Raw genomic sequence first — 20,235 nt, 5'->3', positions numbered from 1 at the left:
ATTTTCACCATGAATGTGACGCTGATACGGACGTACAGCGCATCCCTGTGTTCCCAGAAGTACAGTCTATATTTAGGCTATCTTATCCACCAGTATAATAGATAGACATCATGTGGGTTCAGTCCGTCTTTCATATCCCTATTTGGAGCTAAGAATACACTCACAAAAAGTATCTTGGACTTAGAATTACATAATCTTAGATAAGATTTCTGTTTGGCTGCTTTGTCCCAGGGAGAGGCCATTATGTAATAAAGAGAGTAAGGTAATGAAATTTCACTCTGGGTAAAATGCCAAAGAGGATCATAAACTCTGTTCCAGACAGCGCTATAACTTGCAGGAAAACTCAATGGAATGGCCACTGCGGAAAGAAAATGTCTGTAGCCGGTTTGTGCTCTGGTAAATCTGGCTCTTACACATTTTTATTACTTGAAATAACTTGAATTGAGTAAGCACAACGAAACATTAAATATAAACGGACACAAACCAGTACGACAATCATTATGGATGTGTATTGTGACATATGTACTTATGAACTTTTCTATTAACTATAAATATTGTTAGTGATAATAGAGGTGTGATTTACCCTCTGAGGATCGAGTTCGATGTGTTGTACAGGCTGAGGCTCAGGAAACAGAGTCATCTCCTCTATGATGTGCATCTTATCGTTGGCATTGATGGCCTTGTGGAGCTTTCCATCATCTGGAAGACACAGCGGACAAGTGGAAGTGACTTATATTGAAGGCATGGTATAGTTTGGAATCTTATTTTTTCCCTCTATAAGATTTTCCCACAAAATATATGGAAATACCCACAACATAACCCATGAAAACATGCTGTTGTTGTGGAATGAGCTGTACCTGTTCCAATAAAGAGCACGTCATAGGCCCTCTCCATGCCTTGGATCTTGTGCACGGCGATCTGCGTGTAGCGCACACTGCGTTTCAGCAGCAGGGGAGCACTGCGGATCACGCTGTCCATCAGGAAATGGTCCTTCACGAAGTTGAGCACTTTATCAGGCATATGCAAGGATGACTGGATGCCCATTTGCCTGGCGTGGTTGGTCACGCACTGTGGGGGATTAAATTAGAGTTGAAAAATGTATCTCTGCTTATTTGAGTAGACCTGGACCAGCTCGGATCAGGTAAAGCAACAGTAAACACAGCAGTGGAGAGGTCACTCGGGACCGCGTTCGTTTTGATCATTTCAATAGGCTACATCATTAACAAGCCTCCTCCGTGTGCGGTGTACCGGCTGCTGTGAAAACGGAACTGTGGATGGAAAAGTTTGAAAGACGAGCTCTGTGTATTTACGATGTATTACTGATGGAGAAAGTCAGCAGAGCAGACGCATACAGGAAGAGAGACACAGATAGTGGGGCACGCCGGTGTGTTCATACCAGAGGGGGGTGCGCGTGTGTGCGTGTGTGTGTGTGTGTGTGTGTGTGTGTGTGAGTTTGGGAAAAGAGAACTGAAGGGAAAGGGAGCAGATTCAAATAGTGAGTAAACACTAAAACACTGACATAAGGTGGTGAATGAAGTAGAATTAAAATGGTGAAATAATAAATAAATTACTAGAAATGGAGATATACACAGCATGTATGGACTGAACCAAAAGAAGTGGAATAGTAGTATTATTATTAGTCACAGTGTTTTGCCAGCACCACTCACCGCCCCGGGCCGTGGTTCTGGCACTGGGTGATTGTAGGTGTACCACTGTTGCGTCTCCCTGTTGACCTCTCGATAGCGCCCGCTGAAGGCTCTTTCCACCTGCGCCATGGTGAAAGCGCACACCGCTGAGCTGCCCGATGCTCCTTTATACCTGTGATCACATTAAGTTTATATGTTTTCCCTGTTTGAATTTGTTTGTTTTGCTTGCATGAACTACTAGGCTCCATACTTCCATGCAATTGAAAAAAGCAGTAATTTACAGATTTAGTCTCACATTCCTACCATTTTTTAATTCAGGAAACTGGAGCAGCAACTTCTCACTGGAGAACAGTTGTAGAGTGGGCGCTTGAATGATTTCCATATTAAAACCTTTATTTTGTTGATACATTAATTAGACATTGGGGTTGCATGAGCTTGTGTTAGTGTTTAAGCTCATTACAGCTGCTCTAAATTCAGAGGAGCCAAGTAAGAAAAGGCAACTTGCCAAGTTTGAGTGCAGATATTAAATAAAAACTGGCTCAAGATGGTGTGTGTGTGAGCTGTGTAGATTCTGTGTGTGTGTATTTGTGCACAAACATAAACTGTAACAGTGCCATGAATTAGATTTATTATCTAAAGTGCCTGTGTGTCACAGTAGATGGTCAGAACAAACGCATCCATTCTTCTCTTACCATTGCGAGGTGAAGACACCATAGAAGACGGTGCTCTCCCAGCTGTCTCCCATGGGCTTTAGGACAAACATGTCCTGGATGATGTTAAAGGGGAAGCCGTCATCAGGGAGGGAACATAGCAGCTGGGCTTTCAGGAAGGTGGTCCATTTTTTCTGCAGCACCCGCTCCCCGCCTTTATCCCCCTGCAAACAGTGCAAGTAAGTTACTGTATGTTACAGAAGACGTTACGTCTCATTTAATTATTGTTTATACAGGTTTGGTTGTCACACTTATTTAAGGCAACGCCCTGTTTACAGTTATCCCGAAAAAGAAAAAAAAACAGAGCATGTCTGTGGACCCAAAACATGGTTAAGGGATTGGACCAGACACAACACATGCCAATTTCACTTCATTTCTAAAATATAAGAATATAGCAACAAATTTAGATCTGGGCTATTTATTAATTTAAAGATCCCCTCCAGACATGTTTTAATTCACTTAAAAATGCTCTACAAATAATAATACAAAAAGAAATGTGTGTCTGATATGGCCTCAAAAAGTCCTCAGACAAGTGTGATGTGGAAACCCGATTGGATACCAAACTGGTGGTCACATCACAAACAATCTAGCAAAAATGTGTTGAACTGAGATTTACAAAAGGTGAGCACAGGGAAATTTTCCTCCTTCAGCAGATTCATTTTAAAACAGCCTTCTGGTGTCAAACTCAAAAAGAGACATCATTCTGCACAGTGAGGCTCAAACATCCAAGATAATAATAAGCACCAAAAACACCTTTTTGAGTGGAGATGCTGCAATTTATTAGCCATTTGAAAGGTTAGAAAACACCTGTGGCACTGAGTCCTTGTGCTGTATCAAGACTGCATTCCCTCCCGTTTGAGTTAGAGGGTGCTATTGAGATGAAATAAAGGAACCTGAAAGTGGTTACTATATTTATGACCCTTTTGTCTAGGAAATAAACTGGACAAATAATCAATAAACAAGCAGGATTTTAATGTTCTGATGCGTTTCCAAGAGCTGAAATCATATCCTGTGGTGCTGCATATGTGTGGTGCATTTGTAGTGAATTACAAAGGATATTTTCACAATAAAATGCGTGAGACAAAAAAGCTCATAAAAGATGCCTTAGCACAAAATACCAGTTGCTCTTAGAAGGAGAGGAGATGGTGAAATGGAAATGGTTACTTATTAATTACAACTTTGAAACCAACATCAGTGGCTCACACCTCACTTCTCCTCCAAGATACAGAGGAGACATTCACTATCCTTTTAAGCCGTCACCAAATATTCACATAAACAGTTATCAGACGACTTTGCTATGACTAGCAATTATCAAAAGACCTTGTAAATACATGCACCAGAAGAAACTCCTCCCAAACGGAGCTAGCAAGCTGGAGAGGAGCAGGAGGAGACTACGATGACCAAAACAACTGGTCTCACCCAATCTCAAGACACTTTTCCTGCCTCAGATCTAAACTATCCCATCAGCATGGACTCCAAAACCCTGAACTACTCCTACATAACAGCACAAGGAGTGAATCACCCTTGAGGAGATAATAAAATGCAAGTTCCCTCCGATTCCTCCTCTGTGTACTGTAACGCACAAACAATCATATTGCTCAATGGTGAGGTGAAACCTCGTGGGACTGATGCACCGTATTTGTGCTGTATTTAACCGCTTGTGCATTTTATCTGAACTTCACATGTCAGAATCCTCACGTTTGTCAACCTGAGAAGTAGGTGAATAAGAAGTAAAGTGGTGTCACACAATGTTCATAATCTGCCTGCTTTCCACAGTTCCTCAGTGTGCACACCTGAATAAACAAAAGAAAGAGGGAGTGGAAGAAGGGAGGGGGTGGATAGGAAAGAGGGAGAGAAAAAAAATAACAACTCGGAAGCAGAATTACTTGGCAAACCCGAGTAAAACAGTAGTTAGAACAGCATGAAAAAGCTGAAGAGGCCTTGATTTATCTTATCTTCCAAGAAACATGACCTCTTTATAATGTAGCAAAACGTCTGCCAAGATGAACCAATATGCCCAATATATTTCAGATACTAAAATACAGCACATTTAAACACATTTGGCCTTAGCCCTGGTCCACACAGTGTTTGCTTTCTGTCAAAGTGTCTTATAGATATGGAGCCTGCTTACAGGGAGGGGTCTTCATCACTCGGTGTTACCTAACTCCAATCCGACTTCAGCACTTTCTGCTCACTGAAGGAGTACACAGGGCGTGTGTTGATAATGTGATACACAATTCTGACTAGTTCAGCATGTTCAGCCTGGAGCACTTCAGGGGCTCTGAAAGATATGTTGGACTGGTCTGTAGTGTTGGGCCAGTCAGCCTTACTTTGCTCCTAGATTTGACTCATGCAGAGGTTTTCAAACTGTGAGGGGGGTGTGGGAGAGTTGCTAGAGGGGAGTGAAGAGAGGGATGTGAGGAAAAGACACTGTGAGAGGTAGACAGGTGCATGCCGGTGTTCTGGAAACCACAGGAAGTTTGTTGTTGTTGTTGTTGTTTGGCCCGCTCACTAACACAGTCAGCAGCAGCAGTGACACACAGAACTGCAGTTCTGGGGTGGGGGCTGGGTACAGTCGTCTCAATTTTGTGTGAGGGGGGAACCCACAGTGTCAGACTTTAAAACTGACTTATTTTAAGCCTAAAAGAGTTACTTTAGAGTTTGTCTGACAGCCATGTTTCCATGGCAACAATCAGTGACACTTTTTTTGTATAGATACTCCTCATTGAATTTTCACAGTAAATTTTTTTTGGGGAAAAAATTCTTCATTCACCCAGAATTCATGGAAATTTACTCCTGCTTAAGATCAAGAACTATATGGCTTTGTGCTACAGATGAATTTAGATGTCTATCTGGAGTCCGACAATTAGTTAGATCTAAAGCATTTCTTTTAGTAGAAACTGGACAGTAGCTGGAATTCCTATGCATCCTCTCAATACATTGATTTGTTAATATTCTTGGGCATTTACCCAGTACACTGGAGAACAGACCACCTGCATCCCTGCTGTACTGCCACAGAACAGCATCTGAAAAGATATCGGTCAGGCAAGAGAGGGCTGCTGCATTCCAGTGAAATAAAGGCGCTTTATAGAGCAGAGAAAGCCATTCTTCTGTCTCCACTGCACAGTTCATCTGCAGCAAGTTGCCACAGTCTATGGGCCTTTCTGTCAGTGACTTCCATATATAGAACCCAGGAGGTGCTCCGCCGGCTGCGAGAGGTGTCGCAGCATCGAGTGCCAAAGCCTAGCAGGACTAAGTCATTAAGCTGTCACTTAAGATTACATGCTGTCCCCACGATTACTCACATTACTGCCTCCATGAACAAGAGGCATCAGTTAGGGAGGGATGCTGAACGCATGTGTATCAGGCAGCTTCACAGCCGTTTAATTGATCTGATGACAGGTGAAAAGGCATCAAGTCTGGCATTGATTATTCAGGGTGATCGGCCAAACTCAACTCTCGGGAAGGGAGGAGGGGAATGACGTTGACGGTTTTAATGAAGTCTGCAGTTGCTACAGTTTGCGTGCTTTGCCTGCAACAGAAACAGGCCACATAGTAGAGTGGAAAAAGCATTTCACATTGCTACGAAGCACCCTTGAATACTAATAATGCCTGCAAAGCTCAAAGCGCTGGTGGAGAAAGGCGAAGAGCTGGAGGGATGGAACGAGTGCAGCTGACATTGTGAGTGAGATGGAAGGAGAGGGGGAGATGACATTGCAGAAAAAAGGGAGGGAGGGCGGCATGGTGAGGAGGAGAGGATGATTCAGGCAAGAGGAAACCAAAACTGTTGAAAACATGTTTGCACAGTCAAACAGAAAAAGCTTTACCGCACCACTGACATATTTCCATTGCATCTATACAGACATGACGTCCAGTTAAATGTTACCAAACCTGCTTTGACATGGTAGCGTCCCACCTTGTTTTGAGGTAATTGTATCAGGATTAAGGAGAGGAAGCTTGAGGCCCGCTGCGCCTCTTATTTTTGCATGGCCGTCTTGTGGTATGACCTCACGCCAACCCCAGGTGTCTTACCTTACACACGCGAGCGATCCTTGAAACAATGGTGTTGTCAAAGAAGTCAAATTCTTTTCCCGCCTCGCTAAAGAAGAAGTAAATCTTGTCATCGTCTCCCACGGGGTTGCCAATTGGCTGACTCTCCTCGATGTAAGCTGACCCGACAAAGACTGGATCTGTTGAAAACAGAAAAGCCCAAAGGAAACATGTGGTTAGACAGACATGCTTTAACTTTATCTTCTGCGTAAGGGAAATCGTTTCTCAGCCGTTTCATCACATTTGTGTCATCGTAAATTTGGATGGCAGTCAGAGTTTACAGAAGAAAGCTGTGTTTTGAAGTGCACGTGCGGCGACTGATAGGACCAGGCGCCCGCAATCTAAGAGAGCTTGTCTTCCCTCTCGGTCTGCATGCATTAGTGACTGTGCCTCGCTAATGATCGCTACTTTTCGGAGCTTATCTGCTCTGTTGGGTACATAATGAAAGGGGGGGGGGGGGGGGGGGGGGGGGGAACACATTCGGCCATCTGATGGGGTAAATGGAGTTTACCTTGCAGCCATTTTAAAGAGTTTTCTGTCTTCAGAGCAGTTCCCTGACCCAAACTCTTGTAAATGACTGGTTCATTCCCTTGGAAGTTGCTGACAGTGCCAGTGTACAATTCACCATCTGGAAGAGAAAAAAAAGAAAAAGATTACAAACTAAATTGAGAACTTCATTGGCTATTAATTAAACATAATAAATTAGAAAAAGAAATGATCTACTGGGGGTCTTTTTTTTTAACTGCAATTGATGACGTCAGTAATAGTTTAGAGTGAGGCATTCGACAAATGATTTCTTCCACACATATCCAGCTCAATTATTCACTAATTGCTTATTAAAGAAGTTGAACACAAACAGTGTCTGTTGGTGTCCGCCTATTTATCAGAGGGACTGATGCAGACAAACAACATTAGCAGCACATCATGACTCATTACTGAATCAAAGTGGTAGTTAACATCAAAGTAGCTTCGGAAAACAGCTGAGCCTGTTTTCAGAGACTCTTCCCAGCAAGAAGCCGCTCATAATAATACCTTGTTCTCTGCATGCCAAGCTTTTCAATTGACATGAAGAGAAAACAATAAAATCTGTGTATTACTACATACCAACTATGATGGCGGTGGATTTGTACTCTGGATTAAAAGGGCAGCGGCTGCGCCCATCTTCCAACACAACCTCGCCCACTTCGTCTCTCTCCAGCGTGAATGTTGACGTGTTCTGGAGACAAGACACAAACAGCAAATGTCCCTCAGGCACAGTCCAATTAAATTCTACTTACAGTGAAAAGACTGAGCTAAAGTGAGCTCAGCAACTGCAAGCTCATTCTCTCCACTCCTTCACTACAATACACACCGGGCAGTGACTTTCAGGGAGTTTGGTCACTTTGAACATACAGTAGCTACTGCCTGGTGAATAAGCCTTGGCTTTAGGATACTGTAATATTTCTAAAGTGAGAAAATAAAACTTCCAGCAAATCTAATGATGCTTTATTGTAATGAAACACTTCTAAACCCATGAGCCATGTTGATCTGGTACATTAGATATTAAAAAGGATACATCTGGTGATATTATATATATTATTTTATTGTCAAACATCACATGAAAACACCTGAAAACATCTGTGTAGCCAAAGTTTAGTTTATTCCTCTGTGCCATAAAGCGGTTGTTCATAAACACCAAAAACACTTCACTGAGCAACACCGCTGCTCTGGGTGACATGTTCTTTCATTACTATAAACACTGCTACTGTAGTTTGAGAGTTAACCCCACATATACTATCCTGTCGCCATGAATGCTCTCGAATGTGTATTGATCCCTTCCTCATAATATTCCCCAAAATGCAATCTTTGCTCCTGTTTAAGAATCAGAATCAGAAAGAGCTTTATTACCAAGCAGAATTTTACACATATGAGGAATTTGCTATGGTGATTAGGTGCTAGACATAGACATACAGCTGACATAAATAAATATGGAATAAACAGATGTGCAAGTTATAAAAGAATAATAGATCTATGTGTAAAAGAAAAACAACAATGTGGCAGTAGCACATGCATTACTCCGATTTGTGTTGTGCAAACATACTACAGGGTGAGAGGATTTGTATTTATCTAAATATATAAATATAAAATTGACTAAATATAAAAGAATAATAAGGAATATGTGCAATAAGTTACATTTTACTGACATCATGCTGAGTGAGGAACAGATGAGAATTCATGTAAATATCAATTATTTGCTCAGAAACAAATGACACAAACCTTATCTTTTAAATTTGCCTGTTTCATAGGTCTATAGTTTACACAAGAAGGAAACGCGATTCATAATAGGACTTCACTGATTATAATAATTATAATAATTGCTGGTTAATATATACAGTACAGTCTGTGTATAAGTCAGTCAAAACTACAATGAGTACGTAGGACAATATTCAGACTCTGAAAACAGATGTATAATGTCTTATTTGGGGTCGCTTTGATAAGTCTGAGGAAAAGTGACATCACTTGAGTAATCTTGGGGGTTAGCCTTTTTAACAGAAAGCTGTTACAAACAGCGGGAAGGGAGTTTGAAAGATGTTGCAGGGAGGGTCCACCAATAAAAGCATTCAATGTGCTATTAAGATAGGCATGAAAAAATGTATGTGGGCCATTCGCAGTAACAGTAAGTTCTATTTCCTAATAATCCAATCAAACAGGACAGTGTAGAGTGTCCCCGTTGCCTGGAAAATCTTCCCATGTCTCATCACGAGGGGTTGTTGTTATACTCTGGGCTTGTTTTACTTCACGTCTGTCATTTAATTGTTTAGTTTATCTTCTGCGCCCTGCTACACTGCCCGTAAAACCCTCTGCGACTGTTTTGAGGACAGCTATAAAAATAAAACATTTATTAATGTTAATATTATGCATCACAGAGTACATGTCTGGCTGCTAGGAATGCTCTAGGTGACACACACACACACACACACACACACACACACACACACACACACACACACACACACACACACACAGTTTTGGACTGTCAACATGACGAGTGTTCACACAGACCATCCGAACTCCAAGAGTTACTTGGAATCTCAGTTCAGGGCCTAAAGTCCTGCAAAGTCATCTTCAGCTTGAGACATCCAGTGTTTTTCTTTCACTCTGACGTCAAAACGGGGGAGTTTAACGCCCCTCTTTAAGAGCCGAGCTGTCGCCAAGCTCAATTGCTGCCCTATCACTGAAATCAGTGTCACCCTGCTGCCGGTTACCATCACTGTAGATTCCCTCCTCCGCTAGATAAACAGATCTACCGCTTCCCTCCTGCTGGAGACCACACAGCTCGGGTACCCCCTGTTGACTTGTCTGGCTAAAGCGCTTCAGCAGCATTTGGTTACGCTTGGATTACTACAGATCCAATACTGACATGGTGGATAAAAGAGCTCGATTCCTCAAGAACACCAAAGAAATAGATCAAAATTCAAAGCTGTGTTAGTGTCAGAAGTAAACTCAAGACAAGATTGAGAGGTCATTACTTACTATGAAGGCGCAAATAGGACTGAAGGCATAGGTGCCACACACATAGAGATGAGTGCTGTTCAGCCGCAGGAGAATTTTGATGTAATTGAAGCAATCAGTCTGGATGGAGAAGAAACGGAGAGTGTGTGAGGTCTATGAAATGAAATTTTGACTACCATAATACTGGAGCTCTTAATCATAAGTACATCTTTCAGAGCCACAAAAAAATTACAAATACTTTAGAAACTGTTGAATAGAAGTGCTAGAAAATGTTCCCATTTCACAAATGCAGCTAGGGAAAACATTCCAGCACCATACAGCAGTTGCCTGATGGGCTTTCTGTACTATACAGACCAGAGTTTTACATTGCAGTACAAAGATTACCAAGGTTTATCGCTTAGGGATACAACAGCTGGCATGACAACAAGGTAACAGGCAGACAGAGAGAGAAGCAGCACACAAAAAAACCTTGCAATCCCCTGGTGAGTCCACACCACTGATGGAAAGGTTTGTCAACACAGAACTCAATGCTCATTTTATCTTCTCACAAGACTGGATGACAAGATTCAAAGAGAACTAAAAGAACCTACACCCTGTACAAGAAAATCCATGCTTTGTCACTGTAGAGCTATTTTCCTAAGGTATTTTCATTATTTGGTGTTTTGCTGGAGCAGTTTAAGAAACGTCTCACCTCCAGGTTCTTCCCTTTGAAGCTGCATTCCTCTCTTTTTCCAGCAGGAGTGCCCCACGTCAGCTGAAGATGAAAAAGAAACCCTCAATAAGTCATGTGAAATTCAGGGAACCACACTGATTCTACGGAGGACTCTTTATTTAATATCAAAATGTATAAAAACAACTGGTGTGTCGTATGCACATAAACAAAAGTCACATATTCTGATGCAACACACAGAGTCAAGTAAGCTACTAGATTTTGCATTTCACAAGTATTTAACTCTAAAGATTCATACTGACAAACCATATGAACAACTCAGCTAAAACTATTACCTAAATTAGTTTCCTAATGCCATTTATAACCATACATTTGCCGACCCACAATGCAAAAACTAAAATCTAAGTAAGTTTAATTGTCTTAATTGAAGGCAAAACATACTTGTTATTTTTTGACAAGATATTTTTTCCTTACCAGGAGGCTTTTATGTTAGAGAATTTTACTTGTTTCAAGTTTTTTTGTCCTTAAGTAGCAAGTGAAATATTCTTGTTCTGTTGGCAGATGATTTTTTCCCCCCTTGTTTTTGAGAGCTCACTTTTTGCAGTGCACTTCTTGTTCTTCTGCAGTGTTGACTCTAACAATCCACTTGGCATTTGGACATACTCACGTTCTTCTGCAGCTTGGTCTTGCTGATGTCCGAGAGGCTGAGAGCAAACAGTGCCTCCCTGGCTCCGACGTACAGCATGTCATCCTCCTGGCTGAGCAGCAAAGAGGTGTAATTGAAGACGCCGTTCATAGAGAATCTCTTGGCCGACCTCTCCTTTGCATCTGGAAAATGGGAGGAAAAACACACACACACACACACACACGATAATCATAATATGCTGGGAGAACAAGAACACACATAAATGTGCTCACAAGCACATAAGTGGCTCACAATACCACCAAGCTGTGAAAATGAATTATTTCCATTTCACAGTGCTGAGATTTAAAATGCTGAGGAGTGTTAAAGGGTTCCAACATTTCATCACATTATCAGAAATAATAACGTGTTATTCCCTGTTATTAGATACAAAATACCTGACAAAATGATTTGGCTTTGTGACTATGCACAAAAAGTCACATGTATGTGATTCGCTTTTCACACCCAACCGGAAAGTAACTGTTTGTGCTATAAATGACAACGCTAAAAACTAATTTAATCTGGTTGCTGGCATAAACCAATTTCCAAGCTCCTCTCGGGTAAAAACCTAGAAAAAGAGCACTTTATTTTAAAGGTGAAGTAGAGGTGAATCATAGAGTAGACATCGTTAACATTAACATCTATCACAAAATAACTTTGCATTATCTGCCAGGAGAAATACAATGCAGAGATATGAGACCCAATACAAACTGACAGTAACTTATGCAAGTCTATGGTTCTGATTTTTTGGGCACAGTTATTAAAAACAGCATTAAATAGAGAATGTGCATTTTAGAGATTTACAAGTCCCTGCTCAACAATTATCAGACCACAACAGGGTTTCGAGGGCAACTCCTTTTTGCACTATTACACACACCTGTTAAACTCCCAAAACCAACACTCACTACTACATATCAACAAATGCCTAAAGTATGTGTTAGCCAAACACCAATGTATGATTGGAGAGGCAACAACTAGGGACTCCAGTTTTACTATTTCTGGTACTCCTAGGATATCTGGGAATCTCCACCAAGGCTTCACAGAGACCCACAAATGTAGCAGGAAACAAGAACAAGTGGACATCACATCACAAATGTTTCTACAGCCTAACACATAGTGGTGAGTTCCAGTCAAATCAATTTATGATACAAATGTCTCTCAGTGAGCATGTTGTCATCTCTGTACTCTTCACTACTGGAGGAGACTGTCCCCTCTGTTTATCCCTCGCGCATAGTGGCAGCCAGCAGCTACTGTAGCTCCATGAGAACGTGTCACATGTACGCCAGTGAGCCACGTCCACACTTTTCTGTGCTGGCTGTTCCAGCTTTCTCTTTGCTCTGCTCTATACTGACAGCAGAGTAAGATCCTCTTCTACTCAACACCAATCTAAATTGCCTTCATTGTGCTGCTCACCAACCCTCTTCAAATGGATCTCTTTAGCAGTGGGCCACAAGTCAAATGAGTTACTTTTTCCCCACACCGCTCCCTTCCCGGGAGCCGCAAAGACTCGTGATGAAGTAAAGATTCAATGTACACATTGCTCCTTTTATAGCATTTCCAACACAAACAACTCAGGATCCACAGTGGCATCAGCAGCAGCTTTTTTACTGCTTTCCACTGTGAAAGCGACGTTTCAAGAGGATTGGATTGATTTTTGCAGCCAGTTTTTGTAAACAGGCAATGAGTCGGACAATTGGTCACTTTTCAGTTGGACTTACTGTGTGATATACTGCTCAAACTACCCAGTATAAATAGCAGCAATGGGTCCAGGAAGTCATGAAAAATGCTTTAATCAAGTCCTTTAAGCATAGTGATCTTTAGAGAAAGAAACAACGGCTGAATAATTGGGGTCAGTGTGTTTCTGGATGGGTAGATGTTATCGTAGGATATCTCTCAGCAAGACTAACAATCTTCTAGAGGTCACCAAAGACACGGGATATATGCAATGAAATATTTGCACGTCCATTGCTTACATACTTCTTACCCTTTGCAGTTTTTGACCATCTTTGAAAATGTTTATCTATTGCCTCCCATTCCAAACATATTAAAACACACTCGATGTGCTCCCCAAGCCAAAACGCTGCGGGTCATGGACTCCATTTGCTTGTCCAAATAAGATTACTGGCTCATATCTGGAGTCGTCAACACTAATATTTGCTGCAGTTAAACCATTTACAGCCTTTTCCTTCTGAATAACCAGCAAACTGAATTCAAATTTAGACACTTCTGACAGTAAGAAAAAGACATCAACAGCACGTTTATCTCCAACCCCAGGTGGTGCACTGGACCATAATGCAAATGGAGCCGGTAAATGGCAATAAATGTTTACAACCCTACAACTTAAACTTTTCAATATGCTCGCAAACAAATGGTTCATCTAACACTCGAGGCCCATTGGCAGATGTTGTCTTCCTCTTATGGGAGTCAAAGCCAGCTGCACAAGCCACATCTTGTCCAAAATCACATCTTAGGCCTTTTCCAGATCAACAACCCTCATTCTGTTAAAAGCGTTTTGACATCTGGAATCAATGAAGAGAGGGGCCCATCATTAAAATCCAGGGAGGGGATACAAAATAACAATAATGAAAAAGACTTCCTCTTGTCATCCTTAGGCCACTCAGGACAGGAAAAATACACAGTTTTACTATGTGGAGAAGGGGAAAACTGTATTAAAAACTTTATTTAAAAAGGTAAATGCAGTCTGTTAAATTGTCCTAAATTTGATAAGAGATAAGAGATGTATACTCAGTCCCAGCGGACCTCGCCGTTGGCAAAAGCAGTCTTTCCTCTCAACAGGGGGACATATAGTTTGACTGTCTCAGCTCCCCTGAGTTTTGGCCATTCACTGGAACCAAGAACAGCCTTCCCTCAGCATATTAAAACTCTCTGACATAAATCACAGTGACATCCCCTTAGACAGACAATGGAATAACGAGCAGAGGAGAGCAAACTCATGAAACTTTAACTCAGAGAGCAGTGTGGGGGGTGGGGGTGGGTGGGGTGGGGTGTTGATGTCGGGGTACTGAGTGGTAGTTGCGGTAACCAGGAAGACTGGATTGAGATGTTGACCTATGAAGAAACATGCATGGAAATAAATGTTATTTTCAAAGAACTTTGAGATGGATTTTTGATAAGAGAAGAAGGTCAAGCCCATAACGAACGTCTGTGCTGTGTCATGAAGCGGAGGTTTCAAACTTTCAAAAACTCGAGGCTTTCTCTCTCTACAGAAGCTTGTTCGTTGGGATATATTCCGATACAGCAGATCAGTTGTGTGTGTTTTGACATGCTTGCAGCAGAATGCCGGGCATCTGCCGGCCATTTCACAGCCAGGCTCCAGGTCCATTCATCACCCGCCTGTTTAATCAGCTGGCTGTCACCAAACCGGGCCCTCAACCTCTGCTAATGCTCATCACATCACACCTTCCATCAATATGGTTGCTTTTTTGCCAGTGCTAACATGCTGAATTAGTTAGTACCACGGGGTTTGAATTTAAGCCTGGAATTCAAACCATGAACATTTGCCTCAATTCTGAAGTTATGAAAGCCTACAAGCTGCAAAAGAAATTGGCCAATGGTCCAAACTTGAGTGAGGTGGCATAGTTCAAAAGATGCATAATTTGAGGGAAGTTTACAGCTGAAAGAGCAGGGTCTGCATGCGATACCAACAACATTCAAGAACTGGAGGTCTTTTCTCTACTGGCACATGATAACCTCTCAGCAGTTAATTTGCCGACATTGGTAGTGTATGTTTTTTGTTTGTTTGTTTTTAAATCATTGAAGATAAAGATGGCAGGAACAAATCTCATCACAGAGGATTTTAGACAGCAGCTGCTCTGTGATCACAGAAATGTTTGCTCTATAGTGAGAGAATCTGACTAATTATGTGCACACACAATGAGAAGCCCCAAACGTCTTGAATTAAAACAGAGATACATCAGGGCAAAGTCTTGCATTTACGCTTTATAGAGTTTTAAAATCTCCAATTCTCAGTGCATTGGCTCAAATAGGAGCTCATCTGCAAGGACAATGTTTTTGTAGTCCGAAGAAAGCAAGAAATAAGACACAGAGCCCATGAAACCACAAACTTCTGCTCTTAACTTAAACTAGATAACCTAAATTAGATTAACATCTCAATTAGTGAGCCTTAGGAGGCGCTGGTAGGCAAATGTTGTAAACTTTGGATGGAGCCAGGCTAGCTGTTTCCTCCTGTTTCCAGTTTTTATGCTAAGCTAACTGCCTGCTGGCTGTAGCTTCATATTTACTGTACATAAATGAGTGGTACCAAGTTTCTTATCTAACTTTAGGCAGAAAGAAAATAAGCCAAATTCCAAAATATTGTACTATACCTTTAACAGAAGCACTAACACATATTTTAATATGCTCTTGGGCAAAAATGTGTATCAATCATCAAAAAAAAATTATGTTCCAGACACATTAGTGAAATCTTTATTTTATATATATATATATATATATATATATATATATATATATATAGCAGTGTTGAGAGACCACACCTCCATAGCTTGGTGACATTAATTAAGATTTGCATGAATCTGAATCCTTTCATTCACCTCACAGTGTGCGCTTACTCACGAGTGAGCTAAGTTAGATATCATCAGAGGGTGCCAGCTTGCAGACAGTGTCGCTGAGTAATAACATACATGCCGACCCTTTGGCAGGCATCATATTTCAGAGAAAACAGAGCAGGATCAACCTATTTTTCTGAGGTTTAATAGTACTCCAAGGGTGGGGCAATTGATTGGCTGCTTGGTAGCCATACGCCTGCCAAGACACTCCTAAAAGCCCTGACAGTAAACATGCCCCAGATTTACTAAAGCAGCATGAGCCAAGTCACAAGGCAAGGGGGCAATGGGGACAAAGGGGTTCACTTGCTACTGGGCAGAGAGACCCAAAGGAGAGGAGAGCGCAGCACAATGATATTAATCTCAATCTGAGCTCTGCTTATCTTACATGCAAGACAAAAAAAATCCACCCCCACTATTTATCTCTGCCCTCTACAAACCAAAGCTACACAACAGCGCACAGCTTCAAGGCTCTCTGCTTGACATGATTTGACAATGGACTTGATAGCGGCACACTGGAGCTCCCTGACAGAAGCCGACAAAAGTTACTTCAAGGTCATCGCAGCACTGCTGCTCCTGACATTTGGGCAAAGCGATGGTTATTTATTTGTAGGTGACTACTGGCAACCAACAGCAGCCCTGCTATGCGCTCCCGCTGTAATATGCCAGGCAAAGAAACACTGTTAGTCTGCACAGCTAAAAGACACAGACCTCTGATGAGAAGGCCGACTGGGTCGGAGGAGTTGAGTAAACTTTAAAACAGACTTCACATATTTCCTTTCCATTAATACATGAATTCTCTACTCAGTCTTTATTGAAATCACTCAGGTTATAGAAGGATTATGTTATATTTAAAAGGTTAAATTTACAAATGAATGCACCATGAGTAAAACCTCTACAAACCCAGATACAAAGACACAGAGAAATTGGAGCAGAGGAAATCACACTTTGGACTTACTGGACTATAAATAAAAGCTGACAGCACTGAATATTAATTAGAAAGAGTGTGACACCTACAGTATCTGTAAGGCCAGGCAGTAAGGCTCACAGATGTGTTGTGTTGCCTGTAATCACTGGATGATGGTGGGGCTTTGCTGCAATTTTATGTGTTTTTTATGTTTGTGTGTGTGTGTGTGTGTGTGTGTGTGTGTGTGTGTGTGTGTGTGTGTGTCTGTGAGAGTCTGTGTGTGTGTGTGTGTCTGTGAGAGAGAGAGAGAGAGCGAGCGTGTGTACACTTCGTACAGACAGACGGCTGCACCTTGCAGATAATAACCAGAGCCTGACAGTGTTTGGTGTGTGTGTGTGAGGATTATGCAGCCATGAGGTGTTGATGGTGCCACGTGGCTCCATGTGCAGCCTCAGAATCAGGGCAACAACAGAAAACCATGCAATGACGAAATATTTGTTAAAATAAATGTCAAACAGTTGTGTGTACTGTACAAGCTATGAAATACTGAAAAATGCCCCTCTCTCCCTCTGAAGGAAAGAGAACATCCCCCTGACACACATGTACCAAGGATGAGGTCAGTGCACGAAACACTGCATACCTCTAAAAGCAGAGAACAAGGGGCTGACAAAGACATGATGCTATGCTCTGTAATTATTGGCTCTTAGGTGTCATCCTGATGCACAGTGGATTGGCAGTGGAGTGATGGAGCGCAATGGTCTATCATGGCTGAAAGCTTACAAACTCCTGGATATTAGCAGGGTGAGTGAGTGAGTGAGTGAGTGAGTGAGTGAGTGAGTGAGTGAGTGAGTGAGATCTGACTGATTATTCAAACACAGAGCGGGACACATATAGTTGGTATAATTTCCTCCCACTAATCAAAGCCGACATGCCTGTGCTTGTCATGTGTGGGATGCCTCTTCAACCTCCTCATACCCTTTCTCTCTACGGGCAAAAGACAGTAGATGTCACTGGAATCTGACACACACAGACTCAGCCGTTGCGCAGATTGTTTGTGCTCCAGGGGAAGTGATGCCCAGAACTAAAGCAAAGAAAGAGTGATTTTAATGTTCAAATGGGATGGCTAGGAACCAATGTAGTTGGTTATTGTAACTATACTTACTGTTTTAAAAATAAAAAAAAGGACCAAAGAAAGTTATGCAAGGATATTTTATTAATTGCAATTTTTCACCTGAAGGGGGTGAAAAATTGTGTGTTAATGGGGTTAATCCTTCACATTTTCACGAAAGCAAGCCCTGTTTCTTTTTCAATTTATAGTCAGCATTGTCATTATTCTGTAATTACTTCTGTATATAATACTTTAACTGTTATGGCGGGGTCTGCCATTCCTATCTGGGAATCAAATGCACGAGGAATTCACAGGAAACAATGCTTGCATGTGATCCAGTGTTACTGTTTGTACTGCCAAACTCAACATGTCCTACAGGGAGTGACTTTTATTGTGAAGTAGTTGCAGGAAATGCAATGCGTTTGTCAGTGAGGTTAGGCAAGGTCTAGCCAAGTACAGTCAAATACCTGGATGTGTTCTCACTACGCCCGTTTTACCGAACCTGCATTGGTGGTGACTTGTGTGGATTTCGTATAGCCAGGTATCCCAGAATGCATTTCCCGAATGTGCTCCCGAACTTGCCAAGTCCGAGCTTGAACTCGGTATTGTGAAACAGCACAAGAGACAGCTGTATGTGGGTCACTGGTGTGTGTGTCGCTTTGAACCTTAAGTCGTGGCAGTTGTGCGTGGGGTTGGTATGACAACCAGCTACATTGAGGGGTACTATCTCTGGGTATTATCTTCAATGGAAAATGGAGGACGGCGGGCCAAAACCGAGTCAAGTAGTGTCGAGTCAAGCTGGTACTGGTAATGGAAAAACAGCATAAGAGGAGGACTACTTGTTTTTAAAGCGCTGAATTGTCAGGTTCCTGCCTTTATCTTTACTCCCTACTGTTAAATTTTAATTATTTTATTTCATTTTTATTTTTTAGTATGACTCTTGTTTGTTTCTACAGCACTTTGTAACTTGGTTGGGAAAAGTGCTATACAAATAAAATTATTATTAATCCACCTTCCACTCCTTCAAATGTTTTCTTTATTTTGAAACACACACACACACACACACACACACACACACACGATTGGCTTGATGAATGAGATCTATTGCTCAGCCAAGTGGACTTGAAGAGAAAACACTTAATTTGGGTTGGCACTGAAAACATCCAGATCCAGCTGGCTTGCACATGCTTGCAGATGGTTTCTGCTACAGCTAGAATCCCATCAAAATACACTTTGATACATCTCTCCAGCCATTTTCTAGCTTGCACACTTTTTAGGGCACCAGCGAAGCTATGTGCAGTTTACTAAGTGCACTCACTTTGGACTGGCATGTGTTGAAGGTCTTTAAGTGCTACATGAGCATGTAGACACAACCCTCTAGCCTGCCCGTGTGTGTGTCCAGAGAGGACCTTGATGAGAAGAGCAGGTTGCAGTCATAACTGAGTGTCCTGCTCTCTACTCATCCACCACAAAGTAACTTAGTAGGAGAAGTGGTCAAGCACATTGGTTTATGCTCGTTGCTAATGGCTTTTCTTAAACACACACACACACACACACACACACACACACACACACACACTTCCTGTAGTTAGGAGCGTGGTGATCTCCAAGCCGGCTGCATTAGCCTCCATATTTTGTCCCATAACCCTGATGCGGTTTAAAAGAAATTCAACTCCATCTCTCTGTCAACAGGTGTCATTCATTTTGATAAAGGCGACACTTCTTCTCATGAATCCGTGAGATCTACACCTGCACGCACAGCAGGCTGTCATCTGTCTTTACTGATCAACTCAAATAAAAAAGTTCACACAGATAGGATTTCTATAAGACACTTTTAAAGAATCCTTCAGCTCAGTCTATATAATATATATAGTCAGGCCTCACAAGGACACACATCTCACAGTCTTTTTACTTACACCCACAAGTAGGAATAAGAGACATGTGGAGCGTATTAACATACTGGAACTGAATCTGGAAAGTTCTGACTTTTAATGAAAGATACATGAGACAACTGCTTTCAACTATTTAAGTTCTGCCTCTGCTCAAATATAAAATGTTTCCTGAGGACATGCTTATTTCTGTAGTACGTTGTTGTTTTTATATAATAATGGTGTGTGGTAGTGATATATCTTTAAGTGCATATAAAGATTTAATTTTTCATTTAACATGCATTAATTCTAAAATGTGTTCATATGACCATATGGTTTAGTCTTAATTAACAAATGCAAGCCATCTTATAATTCTGCTTAGTCCAGCATTACCACTTCTGCAAAAAAAAAATCTGAAATTCATTACTGCTGAAAAATACTGTGACTACCCAGCCGGTTTTTAGCACATGAAAGAATATAGCATGATAATGAGGTGTTATGGAAAGGACCAAAAGTACC

The 20,235-nt window shown here is 41.5% G+C and overlaps 1 protein-coding gene across 2 annotated transcripts in view; it reads right to left on the bottom strand.

Moving 5' to 3' along the window:
• Positions 1-20,235, bottom strand: part of sema4bb (sema domain, immunoglobulin domain (Ig), transmembrane domain (TM) and short cytoplasmic domain, (semaphorin) 4Bb) — a 61,960-nt gene that overhangs the window by 6,752 nt on the left and 34,973 nt on the right. For both annotated transcript variants that reach the window (XM_038701251.1, XM_038701250.1), the window contains exons 3-12: positions 11,236-11,396; positions 10,590-10,652; positions 9,920-10,018; positions 7,511-7,622; positions 6,918-7,034; positions 6,389-6,546; positions 2,339-2,520; positions 1,668-1,818; positions 858-1,068; positions 584-699 (exon numbers count right to left, since the gene is read on the bottom strand). In XM_038701251.1, coding sequence (XP_038557179.1) covers positions 584-699; positions 858-1,068; positions 1,668-1,818; positions 2,339-2,520; positions 6,389-6,546; positions 6,918-7,034; positions 7,511-7,622; positions 9,920-10,018; positions 10,590-10,652; positions 11,236-11,396 — 1,370 coding nt within the window. The remainder of the gene's footprint in view (positions 1-583; positions 700-857; positions 1,069-1,667; positions 1,819-2,338; positions 2,521-6,388; positions 6,547-6,917; positions 7,035-7,510; positions 7,623-9,919; positions 10,019-10,589; positions 10,653-11,235; positions 11,397-20,235) is intronic.

Source organism: Micropterus salmoides, unplaced genomic scaffold, assembly GCF_014851395.1.
Source record: "Micropterus salmoides isolate LMB-PRFRI ecotype aquatic unplaced genomic scaffold, ASM1485139v1 Ms_hic_scaffold_6, whole genome shotgun sequence".
In the NCBI taxonomy this organism is placed as follows: domain Eukaryota; kingdom Metazoa; phylum Chordata; class Actinopteri; order Centrarchiformes; family Centrarchidae; genus Micropterus; species Micropterus salmoides.
The sequence above is the reverse complement of the archived record's forward strand: the minus strand, read 5'-3'. Positions and strand labels throughout refer to the sequence as shown.